General features: G+C 46.1%; 1 protein-coding gene across 1 annotated transcript in view; it reads left to right on the top strand.

Annotated features, from left to right (window-relative positions):
- The first annotated feature begins 1827 nt into the window (after window positions 1-1827).
- Window positions 1828-23834, top strand: part of LOC121585778 (potassium channel subfamily K member 9-like) — a 42267-nt gene continuing 20260 nt past the window's right edge. The window contains exon 1 of the mRNA XM_041902079.1: window positions 1828-2428. Coding sequence (XP_041758013.1) covers window positions 1828-2428 — 601 coding nt within the window. The remainder of the gene's footprint in view (window positions 2429-23834) is intronic.

Genomic DNA, 23834 nt, shown 5'->3' with positions numbered 1-23834 from the left:
AAAATCTTTGAAATTGTTGCATGTTGCATTGATATTTTTGCTCAGTGTAATTAATTTAAACTGAAATTCAGAATCTGCAATGTTGTTACAATATTTGAATTGTTAATTACACAATCAAGGCTATATAGACTTACACCATAACGAATTACAGAAAAATAACAGGAGGAATTGACACCTGAACAATATTTTCCTCAGATATGTTTTCTTTGAACACCCATCTCCATAGATGGATGCCTTCTTCTACTGCAACACGGTGCTCCCTAGTCCTTCCAGTGGACATGCATGCGAACCCGGACTGTAAACCAGCACCATGGACAGCAGCTACTGGCTACCGGCGCATACAACGACTTACAGTTTCATTGGATTTGGGCTAACCCGGCTGGCAGAGCATTCATATGTGAGGTAGTCATGTGTTTGAAAGTAAACTCGTATTGATAATGAGTGGTAGTGGTCGATGCCGGTGGGGTGGAGAGGGGAGGGGTGGGTGACAAGATGGGGAGGGGGGTATTAAGAGATGCCCCTGGGGAGGAAGACGGATTGAAGTAAACATGTTCAACAATTGGAATGTCTTAAAATAGAATGTCCTAAAATAGAACAGCTCGGTAATCAGATCGCAACGGTCTCTTAAATGATCTAGGCTGCCACACTTCTCACAGGAGATAACTTTGATGCAGAAAGAATCCACACACAGCATCAGTAGCCTGTGAGGACACGCAGTGTTCGGCGTCATCATCAAAGTGCCTCTGTCTCTCTATCCTCTGAAAGTAGCGTTAATTGATGGCCTCGAGTAACTTCAACTAACGAAGAAAAACCGAACATTTTTCTAATTCAACTCCAGTTGATTGGAAGCCCGCGGAGAAATCAGCTCAAGCCTCCAGGGCACATGGATGTGCGTAGCTGAGCAGGTAGTCACCACGCGATTTGGATTTGGATTTTGTGAAGTCTCCAATTCTGTCATTTATCAGTTAGGCTATACGGGTATTTCGGGTTTGCCTGCTCCTGGTTGCTAGAGTAGGCTACGCAGTGACAATGCACTTTTGGTCCTGAGGCAGAACCCCACGTCACTATTTTAGGAAAGGAGCATTTGAAATGGAACCTGTTGTCAATGTTGATTTATTGATCACGAGGTGGTTCTTCCAGTCACTGTTTTGGGATAGTTTTATCTTTACCATAAAGCATGGCAATATGATCCGATATGAGGAAAGGAATCGGTAGTAAATAATTGCGCAATGGACACAAATTATGCTGTGCACAGTGTTACATCTCTGTTTGGTTTAATTTGTTGATCATTGCCTGCGTTCAGATCCCCACAGCGCGAATCAAGTGAGTGAGTAGCCTTTTTTTCTCCCGGATCCTCAGCTGTGTTGCTCTCCTCATGTATCCCTCTGTCTTATCGACGACTCAACACAACACATTGTGAATCAAATGGAAATTACTTCGGTTGATGTCTTCTATTTCTGAGCTGTATTTCTGGATTCCACACAGTCAATTGATTATGTGAGAATGGGGGGATGGTTCGTTGTTAAAAATAGCCTGACACTTGAGGATGAGGCAGCGAGATGAACAGGTTGCTGCTTACTGAAACTTACTGGAAGCAAATGCGAAAATATGCTTCACCCGCATCTAACCTCTCGTGGATCTGTTCACTTCTCTTTAAATCTTCCAGGAATGCATGATACACAAGCTGAAAATACTGCATCAAACATTTTCAGATTCACAACGAAAATAATCGAACATTCTTTTGCCAAATGTGTTTAATTGAATTCGTTATAAAAACGTTGACTCTTGGATAAGAAGACAACAGAGGACTCTAGCAGCTGCTTGTTGATGGCACTACGCGCCGGGAGGACTTGGTTTGGGCAGGTTTTGCGCAGAGTGTCTCGGCTGCAGGGCTCGTGGTCCCGGCGATCGAGCAGTATCCTGTGTCTCTCTGCGAACCCGGAGCAGCATCTGGGGACCTGTTACAGGGATCACACACATAGCAGTCTCCACTACTGCTCCTCCATCCAGCGCACCCACCGTCACCAACACGCGCCAGTCTGTCCCTCCTCTTCCAGCCGCTGCCAACGCTTTCCCGATTGCTGCGCAGCCTTCCCGGGGGATACGAGGGGACATGAGCCCCTCACTCGCCGGTTCCTGGTGGTCATGAAGCGGCAGAACGTGCGGACCTTGTCCCTGATCATCTGCACGTTCACGTACCTGCTGGTCGGGGCCGCGGTGTTCGATGCCCTGGAGTCAGATTTCGAAATGCGGGAGAAAGAACAGCTGGAGGCAGAGGAGAAGCGTCTCCAAGGGAAATATAACATTAGCGAGGATGACTACCGCAAACTGGAGACCATCATTATGGAGGCCGAGCCCCACAGGGCTGGGGTTCAGTGGAAATTTGCGGGATCTTTTTACTTTGCTATCACAGTCATCACCACCATAGGTGAGTCTGCAGTCTACATTCCATGGAGGTTTAATTGCGTAATAGCATTACGCACAACCACTGTGTCAAGATAATGTAATTTATGCGGTGATATAAAGTCTATAGCCTAATCACAGTCAGGGCCGTGGATGTTGGGTGGTGAATAGGCTACATTTTAAATAGTTACATAACTTATAACCACTATATAGCACAAGGAATTAAAGTCAACACAGCATTGTGCAGACAAGTGTTTCACTAAACCTAGTCCAGCAACATGTAGTCTATACCCACTTCCCGGTATTAACCCTTAAAACCTGTTCATTATGCAACATAAATTGTTTTAGAAAATGTCGTTTTAGCTAAATAACTCTGGTATGTTAACAGGCGAAACAAAATGATGATGCAATAACAGTAAAATGCCACCTGTGCACAATGTTTCTGCACATCAACTTTATAGATAATAAAAACAGCATTACTACCATCAGTAGCAACAAAATAATGTGTCTGTCTATCTAGATAAACGGACAATTTCCATTATACATTTCAGCTGCTAATCAATTTAATGAGTAAAGATAAGTAGCCTACACATAAAAAAAGCAGTCCTATAGGTTACTGTATGCAACCATTCCCTGGAGCACCACAGTGCACCATCAAATTAGGAGTAGCCTACCACGCCACTGAGATAGGCTTGAACACATTTTTGGAAATCAAATAATGATAGCCCTACATGTATAATAATTTCAACTGCACGACTGTTGCTGCATCTGCATTGGTTACCCCTGTAGAAAACAGGTTTGAATCCTTTACATTTCCGTCATGATTTAATGACAGATCGTGCAAGTGGTAGGTTACAAAATGTTGTGATTGATAACGCGTCAACACAAAAAAACTGAGGCATCAATATGTTTACATTCACACGAATAATTCGATACTAAACTGATTATGGCAGAAGGCCGAGTATGGCATTAGTCATGTAAACACTTTACTCTGCTTATCTTAATTGGTGTACGGTCATAATCGAAGTAAGAATACACCAATTAAAACACCTGGTTTTCTGAGCAATCTATCCAATTATTAGGACATGTATACAGTTTAATCGGCATTCCAGCTGTGTATTTGATCTGCACATGTGCCAGCACCAGGTAGCCAAGTTTCCCTCTTATGTGCAAGTGAATAGTTTCACATACAAACTTTATGTGTCCGAACTTAGAATCAAATAGTCTTCACAAAAATAATTGTCACTGTGGTAGAGCGTTTCTTTTGATTGGCGATTGTCTGCATTTCCCATCAGCCTGATTTCAGATGTAACAGGATGTAAACAGGATTATTACGGAAATCGTTCTTCTTGCAAAGCATGTATTACACGAACTATTATATTAACCTGACTATCCACAATAATCCCATTATTGTGTGCATGTAACTGTATCTGAAGTTCATTCTGTCAGCTGTTGCTGCAGCTTGAACATGAGCTGAGCTGAGCTGCACGTGGTGCTGAAAGGACAGGTCCTCGAGTTCCTGCGAGCTGCGCTGCCTACAGTCACGTCATGGGGGAGGATCTGCAGGCCATGCACGAGCAGCCCGAATAAAAAGCCCATTACCTTTTCTCTGCGAAACGATCAGGTCCTTTTCCTCAAACGAATCTTAGCCTGAGGTCACTATATCCAATTTGATAGAAGAAAACAGATATTTATGCTGTAGGATATACATGTAGAAAGGCCTACAACTTTAGCACACATTCAGAGTAGTCTGGTTCCTTTTATGTCCAGATTTGCATGGCCTATATTTCGTTTACGGCCTACAATGAACATGCTAGTTAATTGATTGAAGTGGTATTGCGAACTTTAAAGTGAAAGGTCTAGCCTCCTTTGATCTCGCCACAACTTGGACATCTCTTTAAGCTGCTCTCATCCCCAAAACAATGGGTTTTAGGGTGAATAAACATTTCTGTAAAACAGGACAAAATCATAATGGTTTTTGTAGAGGACCAAGAAAAGACAGGCAGTATATTAGAGAGCATTGTTTCTACACTGAGAGTAATACTACATTTTAGCCTATTTTCATTTATTATTGTTATATATATATATTAAACATTTACACTACTGGTCAAAAGTGTTAGAACACCTACTCATTCAAGGGTTTTTCTTTATTTGTACTAATTTTTTTTTACATTGTAGAATAATAGTGAAGACATCAACACTAACCAAACCAAAAAAGTGTTAAACAAATCAACGTATTTTTTATAATTGAGATTCTTCAAAGTAGCCACCCTTTGCCTTGATGACAGCTTTGCACACTCTTGGCATGTTGAAGCACCTTTGGCAGCGATTTCAGCCTAGAGTCTTCTTGGGTATGACGCTACACACCTGTATTTGGGGAGATTCTCCCATTCTTCTCTGCAGATCCTCTCAAGCTCTGTAAGGTTGGATGGGGAGCGTCGCTGCACAGCTATTTTCAGGTATCTCCAGATATGTTTGATCGGGTTCAAGGACATTCAGAGACTTGTCCCAAGGCCACTCCTGTGTTGTCTTGGCTGTGTGCTTAGGGTCGTTGTCCTGTTGGAAGGTGAACCTTCGCCCAAGTCTTAGGTTTTGAGCACTCTGGAAAAACTTCCCACAGAATTATGCTGCCACCACGTGCTTCACCGTAGGGATGGTATTAGCCAGGTGATGAGCGGTGCCTGGTTTTCTCCAGACGTGATGCTTGGTATTCAGGCCAAAGCGTTCAATCTTGGTTTCATCAGACCAGAGAATCTTCTTTCTCATGGTCTGAGAGTCTTTAGGTGCCTTTTGGCAAACTCCAAGTGGGCTGTCATGTGCCTTTTACTGAGGAATGGCTTCCGTCTGGCCACTCTACCATAAAGGCCTTATTGGTGGAGTACTGCAGAGATGGTTGTCCTTCTGGAAGGTTCTCCCATCTCCACAGAGGAACTCTGGAGCTCTGTCAGATTGACCATCAGGTTCTTGGTCACCTCCCTGACCAAGGCCCTTCGCCCCCGATTGCTCAGTTTGGCCAGGCGGCTAGCTCTAGGAAGAGTCTTGGTGGTTCCAAACTTCTTTAATTTAAGAATGATGGAGGCCACTGTATTCTTGGGGACCTTCAATGCTGCAGAAATGTTTTGGTACCCTTCCCCAGATCTGTGCCTCGACACAATCCTGTCTTGGAGCTCTACAGACAATTCCTTTGACCTCATGGCTTGGTTTTTGCTCTGACATGCACTGTCAAATGTGTAACCTTATATAGACAGGTGTGTGCCTTTCCAAATCATGTCCAATCAATTTAATTTACCACAGGTGGACTCCAATCAAATTGTAGAAACATCTCAAGGCTGGTCACTGGAAACAGGATGCACCTGAGCTCAATTTCGAGTCTCTTAGCAAACGGTCTGAATACTTATGTAAATAAGGTATTTCTGTTTTTTAAATGTTAATACATTTTTACAAAATTCTAAAAACCTGTTTTCACTTTGTCATTATGGGGTATTGTGTGTAGATTGATGAGGAACATGTTTTTATTTAATCAATTTTAGAATAAGGTTGTAACGTAATAAAATGTGGAAAAGGTGAAGGCGTCTGAATACTTTCTGAATGTACTCTACATATTTATAATCACAATTTAATTATAGCCTACAGTAGTGGATTTAATACCACTGTTTTCAGCAGTGGCATTTTGAGACTGTGCTTTCACATGAGCTATTAGTGCTGTGGCACTGAAAGAACAACTCCTGGCATTATCACCTGTTTTTCAACATTTATGTTTGGCTGTAGATTGTCTGCTTGAGTTATAATGAGTTTACATGCCCTGCCTCATACCTGCTTTTCTGGTTTCAACAGATGGGGAATGTGTTAGGTGCCTGTTATGTTTGAATAATACAAACATGTTAAGCATATATTCTCCCATGAATCAGATATTATTCAAATATTGCTGTAGCCTACACTGTAAAACCATCAAATAAAACCAAATGTTATTTGTCACATGCTTTGTAAACAATATATGTACTTAGGGGCCCTTCCCAACAATGCAGAGCAAAGAAAATATGAAATAATATAAAAATATAAAAATATAAACACAAGGAATAAATACACATTGAGTAATGATAACTTAGCTATATCACGGGGTACCAGTACCGAGTCCATCTGCAGGGGTACGAGGTAATTGAGGTAGATATGTATTTATAGGTAGGGATAAAGTGACTCGGCAACAGGATAGATAATAAACAGTAACAGCAGCATATGTGATGAGTCAAAAGAGTTACTGCAAAAAGCATCAATGCAGATAGTCCGGGAAGCTATTGGTCTATGGCTGGAGATTTTGAATTTTTTTTTGGGCCTTCTTCTGACACCGCCTGGTATAGAGGTCCTGGATGGCAGGGAGCTCGGCCCTAGTTATGTACTGGGCCATACGCACTACCCTCTGTAGCACTTTGCGGTCGGATGCCAAGCAGATGCCATACCAAGCGGCGATGCAGCCAGTCAAGATGCTCTCAATGGTGCAGCTGTATAACTTTTTGAGGATCTGAGTGCCCATGGCAAATATTTTCAGCCTCCTGAGGGGAAAGAGGCGTTGTCGTGCCCTCTTCACGACTGTGCTGGTGTGTGTGGACCATGATAATTCCTTAGTGATGTGGACACATGAAACATGAAACATGTGACATGTTTATAACCTAAACGTCAGTGTTTAAAACTTAAACATTAGGCATTTAGATTTGCCAATAAGTGTTCTCATCTTAAACACAGGCATTTAGAATGCAAGATTAAACATGATAGTCAGCTTTTTCCATTCAGTTTCAAACCAGGAGAACACCTATATCTCCTAAGTGTTCAGATTTTAAACACTAGTGTTTACTTTCCCATTGTGGAGTGCATTTATACATTAGAAATTGATGTGACTTTCCATGCCATTTATTCAGATCAGTGTTAGGAATGTCTGTCACCTTACCTACCTTTCAGCACAACTGAACAGGACATTTGATTCAAGAAATCTTTTCAATCACGTGGTGTTGTTACTCGGCTATGTTGACATAATTTCTGTTAACTCTCTCAGAGTGAAAAAGATGTGGGAAGGGCCTCATTATCATATTTCCCAGCATGCTTTGTTGCAGGATGATTTTTAGAATAGTTTATTTTAATATCTGTTTCCTCATGCACATTGACTGATTAATTGATCTTATACTATACAAAGATAAATAAATAAAACAATTCTAAACTAATACAATCTTTAAGGGGTTGGACTTATTGCACCTGTTACGGACATGGGTGTTCCAGTTTAGATGGTTTAGGTAGTCTTGTTTGTTAAGTCCTCACCATAGCAGTCACTCTGAGAGGAGGTTGTGGGTGATACAATATCCAAATTGTTGGGTATCCTCCCTCTAATCACTTCACAAACCAGCGTATTGTGACTGGCAGGTCTGATGTGGCCCATGAGCCAGGAATTTCAGACCACAATGTTGAGGATACCTAGCCCATAACTAAAGGCCTTGTGACATGTATAATATGTTGTCATAAAGGGTTTACTTTTAATTGAAACACATTCACTTAGGCAGTCACTTGGTGAAGGCTTCATGAATATAATTTATTGAATGCAACAATCTCTGTCACTAACAAACACAGTCATGGGTGGGTATCCCTCACATTCACTCGAAAGGCAGGCTGGGAAATATGCAATATGCAAACCACTTTACACCCTGTTAAAATAACACCCCCAGTTTTTTTGTGTTGAATAAACGTGTTCATGTGTTTAAAAAGTGTTACAGCGAATATAACATGTTCTGGTGTTTACAATCTAAACACTGTGATGCGTTTTCATTGAAATTCTAAATGCCTTGGCGCGTTTAAAAAGTGTTACAGAAAAGTGTTTAGTCATGTGTGCAGATCCGAAACACTTGGTTTTACAATGTATCTAGATAGATAGGTATGGAAACTCAAATTATATACAACTGTTATTACATTGTAATTACACTGTACGAGATACGTTCCACAAATAAATAATTTACATGGATGTAAGCCACAACGTAGCAGTTTTGACTATTTGTTTTTCTATAAAAACGTTCTGACCATCTGTTACATCACGTTGCAGATCCAGTGAAACCTGTTCAAAGACACGCAACACAGCCTGCTGTACAGAGGCTACAGAAAGCAGCTCCACTTGCTGATTCATTACACATTATGTCATAACCCATGAGCCTTTCACAAAGTGTGTTGTTTATATGGGGGAAACAATCTTCCCAGCTCTGCAGATTTTGCTGCGAAGAGACAGAATCATTAGATAATTTGTTTTGGTACTGTCCATTTGTAGCTTGTTTTTGGTCACAGGTCCAGGAATGGCTTGGAGCAAACCCTGCAGATAGCACTACTGGGTGATCTGAAAAGTCAGAGTCAATCGATCAATAATATAATAATACTTTTAGCAAAAATGTTTATTTTCAATTTACAATCTGTAGAAACAATGAGAATAGAAGGGTTCAGAACTTTTGTGAAACATCACAGTACAGTTGAAAATTATATGGCAAATAGAAATCCAATATGGATGGTGTTAAGAGATAGATAGGAGGTGTTGAATGGAGCTGAAGGATGGGACTAATAACAACTAACAACAACTAATAACAGCAAGATAACTAATGTAAAGCATACTGTGTCCATAATAAGTACAGTGAGGGAAAAAAGTATTTGATCCCCTGCTGATTTTGTACGTTTTCCCACTGACAAAGACATGATCAGTCTATAATTTTAATGGTAGGTTTATTTGAACAGTTAGAGACAGAATAACAACAAATAACAACTGACGCTTAAATTTAGTGAGGGAGATAAGAGTCTCCAGCTTCAGAGATTTTTGCAGTTCGTTCCAGTCATTGGCAGCAGAGAACTGGAAGGAATGGCGGCCAAAGGAGGTGTTGGCTTTGGGGATGACCAGTGAGATATACCTGCTGGAGCGCAGACTACGGGTGGGTGTTGCTATGGTGACCAGTGAGCTAAGGTAAAACGGGGATTTGCCTAGATTGCTTCTGTGGACAGGTGTCTTTTATACTGGTAACAAACTGAGATTAGGAGCACTCCCTTTAAGAGTGTGCTCCTAATCTCAGCTCATTACCTGTATAAAAGACACCTGGGAGCCAGAAATCTTTCTGATTGAGAGGGGGTCAAATACTTATTTCCCTCATTAAAATGCAAATCAATTTATAACATTTTTTACATGCGTTTTTCTGGATTTTTTTGTTGTTATTCTGTCTCTCACTGTTCAAATAAACCTACCATTAAAATTATTGTCACGGCTGTCGGTGAGATGCGGTTGAAGAAGTCAGGCGCAGGACACAGAACTCTCGGACACGTACTTTAATCCCATACTGAACAATAGAATACAGAAATAACTCCACGCAGGGAGGAAATAACCTGCTCACTAATGACATACGTGAAGGGAAAACAATCACACACAATGTCCTGATGAGAGACAGGGGTAATATAAGGGCAACAATCAAACATAATGACGAACAGGTGTAAACAACACAGACAAAACTAAACAGACACCGATAACATCGAACGGCAGCAGCTAGTACTCCGGGGATGACGAACGCCGAAGCCTGCCCGAGCAAGGAGGAGGAGCAGAATCCGTGACAGTACCCCCCCCTTGACGCGCGGCTCCACCCCGGCCTCGGGGACGGCCAGGAGGACGCGGAGCAGGGCGAGTCGGATGACTCCGGTGGAACTCTGTCAACAGGGAGGGATCTAGGATGTCCCTCCTAGGGACCCAGCACTGTTCCTCCGGACCGTACCCCTCCCACTCCACGAGATACTGCAGACCCCCCATCCGACGCCTCGAATCCACGATGGAACGGACTGAGTACGCCGGAGCCCCTTCGATGTCTAGTGGGGGCGGAGGGGCCTCTCGTACCTCATTCTCCTGGAGTGGACCAGCTACCACCGGCCTGAGGAGAGACACATGGAACGAGGGGTTAATGCGATAATTAATAGGCAGCTTTAACCTATAACATACCTTGTTCAATCTCCTCAGGACTTTAAATGGCCCCACAAACCGCCGGCCCAGCTTCCGGCAGGGCAGGTGAAGGGGCAGGTTTCTGGTCGAGAGCCAGACCCGATCTCCCGGTGCATAAACCGGACCCTCACTGCGGTGGCGATCGGCGCTCGCCTTTTGCCGTCTGATGGCCCGCTGCAGATGGACATGCACAGCGTTCCATGTCTCCTCCGAGCGCCGAAACCATTCATCCACCGCAGGAGCCTCGATCTGGCTCTGATGTCAGGGTGCCAGAACCGGCTGATAGCCCAACACACACTGGAAAGGAGTAAGATTAGTGGAGGAGTGGCGGAGTGAGTTTTGGGCTATCTCTGCCCAGGAATATACCCCCGACCACTCCTCCTGCCGGTCCTGGCAGTAGGACCTCAGAAACCTACCCACATCTTGGTTTACTCTCTCCACCTGCCCATTACTCTCAGGGTGAAAACCCGAGGTAAGGCTGATCGAGACCCCCAAACGTTCCATAAACGCCCTCCACACTCTAGAGGTGAACTGGGGACCCCGATCAGACACTATATCCTCAGGCACCCCGTAGTGCCGGAAAACGTGAGTAAACAGGGCTTCGGCCGTTTGTAGGGCTGTAGGAAGACCTGGCATAGGGATGAGACGGCAGGCCTTAGAAAACCGATCCACAATGACCAAGATCGTGGTATTCCCCTAGGAGGGGGGAAGGTCCCTGACAAAATCCACCGACAGGTGAGACCACGGCCGTTGTGGAACGGGCAGAGGTTGTAACTTCCCTCTGGGCAGGTGTCTAGGCGCCTTACACTGGGCGCACACCGAGCAGGAAGAAACGTAATCCCTCACGTCCCTGGCTAAGGTGGGCCACCAGTACTTCCCGCTAAGACAGTGCACTGTCCGACCAATACCAGGATGACCAGAGGAGGGTGACGTGTGAGCCCAATAAATCAGTCGGTCACGGACCTCGAGCGGCACGTACCTCCGTCCCTCTGGACACTCTGGGGGAGTAGGGTCGGTACGTAACGCCCGCTCGATTTCCGTGTCGACCTCCCACACCACCGGTGCCACTAGACAAGACTCCGGTAGTATGGGAGTGGGCTCAATGTACCTCTCCTCTGTGTCATATCGTCGGGACAGGGCGTCTGCCTTAACGTTCTATGACCCTGGGATATACGTGATCTTAAATACAAACCGGGCAAGAAACATGGCCCACCTAGCCTGACGAGGGTTCAGTCTCTTCGCTGCCCGGATGTACTCCAGGTTACGATGGTCAGTCAGAATGAGAAAAGGGTGGTTAGCCCCCTCAAGCCAATGTCTCCACACCTTCAGGGCTTGGACCACAGCTAGCAGCTCCCTGTCCCCCACGTCATAATTGCGTTCCGCCGGACTGAGCTTCTTGGAATAGAAAGCACAGGGGCGGAGTTTTGGAGGCGTGCCCGAGCGCTGAGACAGTATAGCACCGATCCCCGCCTCGGACGCATCCACCTCGACTTGGAACGCCAAAGAGGGATCCGGATGTGCCAGCACCGGAGCTGAGGTGAACAGGTCCTTCAAATGACTAAACGCCCTGTCCGCCTCAGCCGACCACTGCAAACGCACCGGGCCACCCTTTAGCAGGGAGGTAATGGGAGCTGCTACCTGTCCAAAACCCCGGATAAACCTCCGGTAGTAATTGGCAAAACCCAAAAAACGCTGCACCTCCTTTACTGTAGTTGGAGTCTGCCAATTACGCACGGCTGAAACGCGGTCAATCTCCATCTCCACCCCTGACGCAGACAACCGGTGTCCCAGGAAGGAGATGGACTCCTGGTAAAACAGACATTTCTCTGCCTTCACATACAGATCATGCTCCAACAGTCTACCCAGCACCCGACGTACCAGGGACACATGCTCGGTACGTGTAGCGGAGTATATCAGAATGTCATCAATATACACCACTACCCCCTGTCCATGCAAATCCCGGAAAATCTCGTCCACAAATGATTGGAAGACTGAAGGAGCATTCATTAGACCGTATGGTATGACGAGGTACTCATAGTGACCCGAGGTGGTACTGAATGCTGTCTTCCACTCATCTCCTTCCCGAATGCGCACCAGGTTGTAAGCGCTCCTGAGATCCAATCTTGTGAAGAAGCGCGCCCCGTGTAATGACTCCGTCATACTAGAAATCAGAGGGAGAGGATAGCTGTATTTAATAGTGATCTGATTGAGACCACGGTAATCAATACACGGGCGTAAATCCCCATCCTTCTTCTTCACAAAAAAGAAACTCGAGGACGCAGGAGAAGTGGACGGCCGTATGTATCCCTGTCTCAAGGATTCGGTGACGTATGTCTCCATAGCAGCCATCTCCTCCTGAGACAGAGGATACACATGGCTGCGAGGGAGCGCAGCGCCAACCTGGAGGTCTATCGCACAATCCCCCTGTCGATGAGGTGGTAATTGAGTCGCCTTCTTCTTACAGAAGGCACGTGCCAAATCGGCATACTCAGGAGGAATGTGCATTGTGGGTATTTGGTTCGGACTCTCCACCGTCGTTGCCCCTACGGAAACACCTACACACCGCCCCACACACTGATCAGACCATCCCTTGAGAGCCCTCTGTTGCCATGAAATGTTGGGGTCATGAGATGTTAACCAGGGAAGCCCCAACACCACTGGAAACGCAGGAGAGTCAATTAAATACAACTGTATAGTCTCCTCATGACCCTTCTGCGTTTTCATCTTCAGTGGCGCTGTGACCTCCCTAATCAATCCCGACCCCAAAGGCCGGCTATCTAGGGCATGGATAGGGAAGGGCACATCGACTGGTAATATAGGGATTCCTAACTTATATGAGAAATGGCGATTGATAAAATTCCCAGCTGCGCCTGAATCGACTAGCGCCTTATGCTGGGAGTAAGAAGAAATCTCTGGAAACACAACTTGAATACACATATGAACAACAGAGAGCTCTGGGTGAGTTGCGGCCTTACTCACCGGGAATGACTTATCCATGCGTTGCCTGCTGCCTCGAATCCGAGGAGACCCTCCCCAGCAACGAACCGCCGTGTGTCCTCGGCGGCCACAGTTGGTGCAGGGGACAGCCTCCCTCCTGGCCTCCCTACTACCAGCACCCCCGAGCTCCATAGGGCTCGGCTCGGAGGTGCTGGGGGATGGAATGGACGGCCCCAGCTCCCGACGTCCGCGGGTAGCCAACAGGGTATCCAGGCGAATCGACATGTCCACCAGCTGATCGAAGCTTAGGTTGGTGTCCCTGCAGGCCAACTCTCGACGAACGTCCTCTCTTAAGCTACACCTGTAGTGGTCGATGAGGGCCCTCTCATTCCATCCCGAATTGGCACTCAGAGTCCGGAAGTCCAGTGTGAATTCCTGCGCGCTCCTCCTCCCCTGTCTGAGGTGGAATAGACGCTCACCCGCCGCCTTCCCCTCCGGGGGATGATCGAACACTGCCCTGAAGCGGCGGGTGAACTCCGCATAGTTCACAGTAGCGGCGTCTATCCCTCCCCACTCGGCGTTGGCCCACTCCAGTGCCTTGCCGGACAGACAGGAGATGAGGGCGGACACGCTTTCGTATCCCGAGGGTGCCGGGTGAATGGTTGCCAGGTAAAGTTCCACCTGGAGCAGGAAACCCTGACACCCGGCTGCGGTGCCATCATAAGCCCTTGGGAGCGAGAGCCGAATCCCACTGGACTCCGGATGTGAGACGATAGGAGTGGCCGATGGTGGTGGTATCGTTGGAGGAGGTGTGGGCAAACCTTCTCTCTCCCATCGTCCCAAAGTGTTAATCACGTTATCCATGGTGGCACCAAGATTTTGTAGCATCGCTGCCTGTTGTAGGACGCGCTCCTCGAGTGATCCGGTCGGTGCCGTCGCTCCTGCTGACTCCATGTTGTGGTGTGTGATTCTGTCACGGCTGTCGGTGAGATGCGGTTGAAGAAGTCAGGCGCAGGACACAGAACTCTCGGACACATACTTTAATCCGATACTGAACAATAGAACACAGAAATAACTCCACGCAGGGAGGAAATAACCTGCTCACTAATGACATACGTGAAGGGAAAACAATCACACACAATATCCCGATGAGAGACAGGGGTAATATAAGGGCAACAATCAAACATAATGACGAACAGGTGTAAACAATACAGACAAAACTAAACAAACACCGATAACATCGAACGGCAGCAGCTAGTACTCCGGGGACGACGAACGCCGAAGCCTGCCCGAGCAAGGAGGAGGAGCAGCCTCGGCAGAATCCGTGACAATTATAGACTGATCATGTCTTTGTCAGTGGACAAATGTACAAAATCAGCAGGGGATCAAATACTTTTTTCCCTCACTCATGCATAGGTTATAGGTTGAGAGCTTTTGTGAAAGAGCACAGTTAGAAAGATATGGCATATAGAAACAAACCGGATGGACATCATGAAAATGATCAGAGCGGTTGAGGGTAGAGGAAGTTCAGGAGTAAAAACAAACAAAGTAGAATTATTGTAAAATTGACTGTGTCCATAAAATGTATATAGTATGTTGTTCACTAGTTTACTCCAATTAGGGAAGGGGTGGTGGGGTTGGAAAGTAATAAAGGGAAATCAATATTTAAAAAAAAGGATATGTATACAAACGTCCTTTTTTCAGGACCCTGTCTTTCAAAGATAATTTGTAAAAATCCAAATAACTTCACAGATCTTCATTGTAAAGGGTTTAAACACTGTTTCCCATGCTTGTTCAATGAACCATAAACAATTAATGAACATGCACCTGTGGAAGGGTCGTTAAGACACTAACAGCTTACAGACGGTAGGCAATTAAGGTCACAGTTATGAAAACTTAGGACACTAAAGAGGCCTTTCTACTGACTCTGAAAAACACCAAAAGAAAGATGCCCAGGGTCCCTGCTCATCTGCGTGAACGTGCCTTAGGCATGCTGCAAGGAGGCATGAGGACTGCAGATGTGGCCAGGGCAATACATTGCAATGTTACACCAGGAACGCACAATATCTTCATCAGTGCTCAGACTGTCCGCAATAGGCTGAGAGAGGCTGGACTGAGGGCTTGTAGGCCTGATGTTGTCACGATCGTCTGAGGAAGCGGACCAATACGCAGCGCGTTGAGTGAACATGATGACTTTATTTAATCAAAGCAACCACGAAAACAAATAAACGAATGACGATAGTGAAGTCCACAGTGACAAATGACTGTACATGGAACAAAAACCCACAAACACACAGTGAAACCACAACAGTTTAAATATGGCTCCCAATCAGAGATAACGAGCCGACAGCTGTCACTCGTTACCTCCGATTGGGAGTCACATGAATAATCAAGAACCACCACAACATAGACATGCACAACTAGAAATCCCAACATAGAAATACACCCAAATGAAAATGAACAACCCTGGCTCCATAAATCAGAGTCCCTGGAGCCAGAGTGTCACAGTACCCCCCCCTAAAGGTGCGAACTCCGGGCGCACCAGCATACAGTCTAGGGGAGGGTCTGGGTGGGCGTCTGTCCATGGTGGCGGCTCTGGCACTGGTCGTGGTCCCCACCCCACCATAGTCACTACCCGCTTACGTAGCCTCCTCCAAATGACCACCCTCCAATATAACCCCACTGGATTAAGGGGCAGCACCGGACTAAGAGGCAGCACCGGACTAAGGGGCAACACCGGACTAAGGGACAGCACCAGGAGAAGGGGCCGCACCAGGATAAGGGGCCGCACCAGACTAAGGGGCAGCACCAGACTAAGGGGCAGCACCGGACTAAGGGGCAGCACCGGACTAAGGGGCAGCACCGGACTAAGGGGCAGCACCAGGATAAGGGGCAGCACCAGGATAAGGGGCAGCACCAGGATAAGGGGCAGCACCAGGATAAGGGACAGCACAGGGCTAAGGGGCAGTACCGGACTAAATGGCGGATCCTGGCTGGCTGGCTCTGGCAGATCCTGGCTGGCTGGCGGATCCTGGCTGGACGGCTCTGGCGGATCCTGGCTGGACGGCTCTGGCGGATCCTGGCTGGACGGCTCTGGCGGATCCTGGCTGGACGGCTCTGGCGGATCCTGGCTGGACGGCTCTGGCGGATCCTGGCTGGACGGCTCTGGCGGATCCTGGCTGGACGGCTCTGGCGGATCCTGGCTGGACGGCTCATGGCTGGCTGACGGATCTGGCTGCTCATGGCTGGCTGACGGATCTGGCTGCTCATGGCTGGCTGACGGATCTGGCTGCTCATGGCTGGCGGAAGGCTCTGGCTGCTCATGGCCGGCTGACGGATCTGGCTGCTCATAGCTGGCGGAAGGCTCTGGCTGATCCTGTCTGGCGGAAGGCTCTGGCTGATCCTGTCTGGCGGAAGGCTCTGGCTGATCCTGTCTGGCAGACGGCTCTGGCTGATCCTGTCTGGCGGAAGGCTCTAGCGGCTCCTGTCTGGCGGAAGGCTCCTAGCGGCTCCGATCTGGCGGACGGCTCTGAAGGCTCATGGCAGACGGGCGGCTTTGCAGGCTCAGTACAGACGGGCGGCTTTAGCGCCGTAGGGCAGACGGGTAGTTCAAGCGCCGTTGGGCCGACGGGCAGTTCAGGCACCGTTGGGCAGACGGGCAGTTCAGGCGCCGTTGGGCAGACGGGCAGTTCAGGCCCCGTTGGGCAGACGGCAGATTCTGGCCGTCTGAGGCGCACCGTAGGCCTGGTGCGTGGTGCCGGAACTGGAGGTACCCGGGCTGAGGACACGCATCTCAGGGCTAGTGCGGGGGAGAAGGAACAGGGCATGCTGGGCCCTGGGGGACGCACCGTAGGCCTGATGCGTGGTGCCGGAACTGGTGGTCCCAGGCTGAGGACACGCATCTCAGGGCTTTTTATGGTGCGTGGAGCAGGAACAGGCCGGGCTGGGCTGGCAACGCGCACCGTATCCCTGGTGCGAGTGGCCGGAACAGGCCGGGCCGGGCTGGCGAAGCGCACCGTATCCCTGGTGCGTGGAGCAGGAACAGGCCGGGCTGGGCTGGCGACGCGCACCGTATCCCTGGTGCGAGTGGCCGGAACAGGCCGGGCCGGGCTGGCGAGCGCACCATATCCCTGGTGCGTGGAGCCGGAACAGGCCGGGCAGGGCTGTCGACGCACACCGTATCCTTGGTGCGTGGAGCAGGAACAGGCCGGGCAGGGCTGTCGACGCACACCGTATCCTCTGTGCGTGGAGCAGGAACAGGCCGGGCTGGGCTGGCGACGCACACCGTAGGTTCTGTGCGTGGAGCAGGAACAGGCCGGGCTGGGCTGGCGACGCACACCGTGGGCTTGATGCGTGGAGTAGGAACAGGCCGGTCCGTACTGGGAACACACACCACTGGCTTTAACTGGGGATCAGGAACGGGCCGGACCGGACTGGTAACACACATCAGTCTCTCACGCCGTGCCGCAACAACTTCCCTTCCTCTACTCGCCAATGGCTCCCGTAATCCGATAGCCTTCTCTCCACGTCTCCCTGTGGCAGCCTCCTGCTGCCCAGCCGCCTAAGCCATGTGCCCCCCAAAAAACTTTTTGGGGTTGCCTCTCGTCCTTCCAACGATGATGGCCCTGCTGACGCCGTTGCTCCTCTCTCGCCAGGGCCTTGATCTTCCCCCAAGGTCCCTTGCCCCCGAGCATGTCCTCCCAGGACCACGATTTGCCCACCTGGGCCATCGCCAGCCTCTCGATCTCCTTACCAGGCGCTTCCTCCCATGTCCAGCTGTCTTGCTCCTGGACACGCTGCTTGGTCCTTCTATGGTGGGTTTTTCTGTCACGATCGTCTGACGAATGAGTAGACCAAAGCGCAGCGCGTTGAGTGAACATGATGACTTTATTTAATCAAAGCAACCACGAAAACAAATAAACGAATGACGATAGTGAAGTCCACAGTGACAAATGACTGTACATGGAACAAAAACCCACAAACACACAGTGAAACCACAACAGTTTAAATATGGCTCCCAATCAGAGATAACGAGCCGACAGCTGTCACTCGTTACCTCCGATTGGGAGTCACATGAATAATCAAGAACCACCACAACATAGACATGCACAACTAGAAATCCCAACATAGAAATACACCCAAATGAAAATGAACAACCCTGGCTCCATAAATCAGAGTCCCTGGAGCCAGAGTGTCACAGATGTAAGGCAGGTCCTCACCAAACATCACCGGCAACAATGTCGCCTATGGGCACAAACCCACCGTCGCTGGACCAGACAGGACTGGCAAAAAGTGCTCTTCACTGACGAGTCGCGGTTTTGTCTCACCCACGGTGATGGTCAGATTCACTTTTATCATGGAAGGAATGAGCGTTACACCGAGACCTGTACTCTGGAGCGGGAATGATTTGGAGGTGGAGGGTCCGTCAATATCTGGGTCGGTGTGTCACAGTATCATCGGACTGAGCTTGTTGTCATTGCAGGCAATCTCAACGCTGTGCGTTACAGGGAAGACATCCTCCTCCCTCATATGGTACCCTTCCTGCAGGCACATCCTGACATGATCCTCCAGCATGACAATGCCACCAGCTATACTGCTCGTTCTGTGCGTGATTTCCTGCAAGACAAGAATTTCAGTGTTCTGCCATGGCCAGCGAAGAGCCCGGATCTCAATCCCATTGAGCACGTCTGGGAGGGGGAGGGGGTGTAGAAGTATTACTTTATCCTATCCCAGGTATTCCTTAAAGAGGTGGGGTTTCAAATGTCTCCGGAAGGTGGTGAGTGAGGGTGAAGAGTGGGGTAACATCTCACAGCAAGAACTGGCAAATCTGGTGCAGTCCATGAGGAGGAGATGCACTGCAGTACTTAATGCAGCTGGTGGCCACACCAGATACTGACTGTTACCTTTGATTTTGACCCCCCCTTTGTTCAGGGACACATTATTCAATTTATGTTAGTCACATGTCTGTGGAACTTGTTCAGTTTATGTCTCAGTTGTTGAATCTTGTTATGTTCATACAAATATTTACACATTTCTTTTTTTGCTGAGTTGATATGCATGTATATGTATTTGTATGTATGTGTATATGTATGTGTATGTATGTATATGTATTTGTATGTATGTATGTGTATATGTATGTGTATGTATGTATATGTATATATATATATATATATATATATATATATATATATATATATATATATATATATTTGCGAGAAAAAAAAACATATGGGGGATTGGAAGTGATGCAAACAATTACATTGATGAAAGTTACAATCTATCTACAATATTAAAGCTGATCTACCCCCAAAGAAAAAAAAAGTATGTTGTCGTACAATCCAGGAGAAATAGAAAATATTTCTGGGGTGCATTCCAAATGTGGAGGCGTGGAAAATGAAGATAGCATAGCCTACAAACACGTACACGCACGCACGGACGTACACACGGACACACACACACACGGACACACGCGCACGCACACACACACACACACACAAGGCAATCACATAGGCCTAGGTAATGATAATGATTATGCATAGGTAATGGTGACACTAATGCTGTAATGCATTTGGAGTAAAGCTGAAACAAATTACATTTAGTAAACCCTAGATAATGGGTGTCAAATAAAATTGCTACGGGGGCCGAATTCGGTCTTTAACGAAGTCTGGAGTGCCACACTGATTTTACAAATATATTTCCTCGCAGTCCAAATTTGCTAAAGATAGAATTTTCGATAATCCCTGGCTGTCTCGCTTTAATTTAGGTGATTATTAGGTCCATTATAATTTCTACACAGTTTTGATTTTGGTTTTAGTCATTTAAAAGTATATAGAGTTTATTTTTTATTTTTTACACAATCCAGCCGCGGGCCTGATTGGAAATTCAATTATACAGCAGTTATTACATTGTAATTACACTGTAAGAGACACGTTCCATATACAGATAAAGAAAGAGTTTATATGGATACAGGCCACACTGTAGCAGTTTTGACTAACTATTTGTTTTTCCATCCAAACATTCAGCAGGAGGATGAGTCACTTGACTTGACTGACAAATTGCCATGTGAGGGGTTAAAAAAAACAACCTCAACACAAACGGTACTCATTATGTACACAAGGCTGATAATGCTGTATCCATAGGCTTTACATTGTGCACGTTCATTTATACATGAATTAGTATTCAACATGTCGTCTCCTCTTGGTTTAGAGCATTTCAATCTTCCTGCTACACAACTATGTCTGTGTCAATAACTGATTTCAATGGTATTGCTACACTTTGCACTTCAAAGTAAATCTCTGCTCTGTTAAAAGTACACTCAAGAAAAACTATTTTTATTTATCATAGTGATTAAGAAGTTAAACAAATAAATATTCCCCACCAACATTAGACAACTAAACAGAAAAAACTCAAATTAATTAAATATATAAGTAAGTCAGTGATGAGAGAATAGTCAGATTAACTGAAAATGGATACAGACATGGTGGTGTAGCAGGAAGATTGGCACGCCATGAACCAAGAGGTTGTGAGTTCAAATCCCAGGTGCGGACATGTTGAATAATAATTACTGTATAAATGAGCATGCACAATGTGTGTCAAATATGTAAGTTGAGAACATTTTATGTTACAATCAGTGTGCGTAACTAGTTACACAGCCTTTTTGGGGGGTAAAATACCAACAATATTTGTTTGTTTGTTGAATGAACACATAAGACAAATTGAGAAAATACATAATTTTAAATTGATAGAAGTTTTCTCATGTTGGAGCTAAGTTTCGGCCAACTAAAAATATTAAGTTCAGGTAACACTTTAACCGAAAAGTTGAGTAAACTAAAAAAGGCTGTGGAACCAGTTACTTAATAATAATGAGTTGAAACAACTAGATTTGTGTTTTTTTTTTGTACACTGTGTGAGTGTGTGTGTTTGCGTGTGTGTGTGTATGTGTGCGTGCATGCATGCATGCGTGCACAACATAGGTGAACAAAGAAAGTCGATATCCACAAGTCTGGACACAGACCTGTCATATTGATTTTGAGAAGTCATTCGAGAGAGAACAACTACAGACTCCAGTAAATGTTTTACTGTAGAAATCTGTCTCTGCTTGTTGTGGCGCTGCTTGTTGTGTGTAAAAATAAACCAAAACTGTAGAATTATGCCCTGAATGTGACTGGTTTAACCATAGTTGATATCAAATAAATCAAAATAAATAAAATAAAATCATCATCATCATCACCATGGCCACCAACACTGCTAAATGCTAGTAATCTATAAGTAGCGTGTGATCATCCTGATTTAGGAGGGGAGATGAGCGCATGTGAGAACAGCTGTAGCGACGTGGTTGTTGCCGTGGAGACACTGCATGCCGTGTCGTTGAGGTGATTCTGTTCTGTTTGCAGTTCTAACTCACGTTTCCACTGTGTCCAGATTGGCCTGGGGGTTGATTCCACTCATTTCTCTGACTAATTGCTTGGAAAGTGAAGACGTTTCTTGGCTCTGTGCATCAGTGTGTGAAGAAAGACTACATAGACAAAGGGTGCTTTGGTAATAGATGTGGTTCAAATGGTGAACCACACTCACGTAACTATATTGAACAAAAATATTAACTCAACATGCAACAGTTTTAACGATTTTACTGAGTTACAGTTCATATAAGGAAATCAGTCAATTTAAATTAATTCAGTAGGCCCTAATCTATGGATTTCAAATAACTGGGAATAGAGATATGCATCTGTTGGTCACAGATACTGTACCTTAAAAAAAGGTAGGGGCGTGGATCAGAAAACCAGTCAGCATCTGGTGTGACCACCATTTGTTTCATGCAGCGCGACACATCTCCTTCACATAGAGTTGATCAGGCTGTTGATTGTGGCCTGTGGAATGTTGTCCCACTCCTCTTCAATGGCTGTCGTGCATGTCAATCCAGAGCATCCCAAACATGCTCAATGGGGGACATGTCTGGTGAGTATGCAGGCCATGGAAGAACTGGGACATTTTCAGCTTCCAGGAATTGTGTATAGATCCTTGTGACATGGGGCTGTGCATTATCGTGCTGACAGATGATGTGATGATGGTGGATGAATGGCACGACAATGGATCTCAGGATCTCGTCACGGTATCTCTGTGCATTCAAATTGCCATTGATAAAATGCAACTGTGTTTGTTGTCCGTAGTTTATGCTTGCCCATACCATAACCCCAGCACCACCATGGGGCACTTTGTTCACAACGTTGACATCAGCAAACTGCTCACCCACACAACGCCATAAAAGTGGTCTGCAGTTGTGAGGCTGGTTGGACATACTGCCAAATTCTCTAAAACGATCATGCTGTTTTATCAGCTTCTTAATATGCCACACCTGTCAGGTGGATGGATTATCTTGGTAAAGGAGAAATGCTCACTAACAGGGATGTAAACAAATTTGTGCACAAAATCCGAGAAAAATACGCTTTTTGTGCGTATGGTAAATTTCTGGGATATTTTATTTCAGCTCATGAAAAATGGGACCAACACTTTACATGTTGTGTTTATATTGCTGTTCAGTGTAGTTTACTGGAGACCTAAGGCCTTGCATTAGCTGCACAAAATAAGCTTTAGCTACAGCGGTGTGCAAGAGACGCGGATTTGTCAAATCCCATGTCTAGCAGAAACTCAATGTTGGGGTCTGACCAGCTGAGTCTGTTATGTACAGAGACAGAGACTACAGTACAGTGATGGATCACGCACAGGTTACTACAGAGGCTGCGATGTTGCATTTTATTACAGGCGTTGTCCCAAATGACACCTTATTCTCTGTTTACTGCACTACTTTCGACCAGGGCCCATATGTATCCTGGGGTGTAAAAACAGTTGTAGAGCTTTTCTTTGTAGTGATTTCTGTCATGTGATTAAATCATGCATTTGAATTGGTTTCATGAGTAATGGGGTACACTGGTGAAACATGACATGGACACACATCATTAGTCACAAAGCACTCACTTCTTCAAAAGGCATGGTCATGGTACAAAATGTATTAGTCTAACAGGCATTTTACATTTAATTCACTCAAATATATAGCAACAAAATGCCGCTGCTAAATCAAATTTCAAAAAGCTGTTTATATCTTACTCCAATACAGCTAAATGTGAAAACTGTGTATATAGATCGACATCATGCAACACAACAATATCTTTAAAGATCTGATGACTCTGTGTGAGATAAAAGCTCCCATTGCCTTGTGTGTGTGTGTGTGTGTGTGTGTGTGTGTGTGTGTGTGTGTGTGTGTGTGTGTGTGTGTGTGTGTGTGTGCGTGCGTGTGTGTGTGTGTGTGTGTGTGCACGAGTACCTGAGAGTAGGACAGGTGAACTGACATTCTTATTGCTTTCAGAACAATAGCTTTTATGGGAGCCAGGAATAAGCTCTTTGAAGCGCTGTGCTGCTTTTGTGTGTCACGACTAGTTAGATTCACCAATACAAACACTGCCCACATCTTTCTACCATAACAACAACTACTGGACCTATTAAAGTCTGAGCA

Source organism: Coregonus clupeaformis, chromosome 17 (genome assembly GCF_020615455.1).
Source record: "Coregonus clupeaformis isolate EN_2021a chromosome 17, ASM2061545v1, whole genome shotgun sequence".
In the NCBI taxonomy this organism is placed as follows: domain Eukaryota; kingdom Metazoa; phylum Chordata; class Actinopteri; order Salmoniformes; family Salmonidae; genus Coregonus; species Coregonus clupeaformis.
The sequence above is the reverse complement of the archived record's forward strand: the minus strand, read 5'-3'. Positions and strand labels throughout refer to the sequence as shown.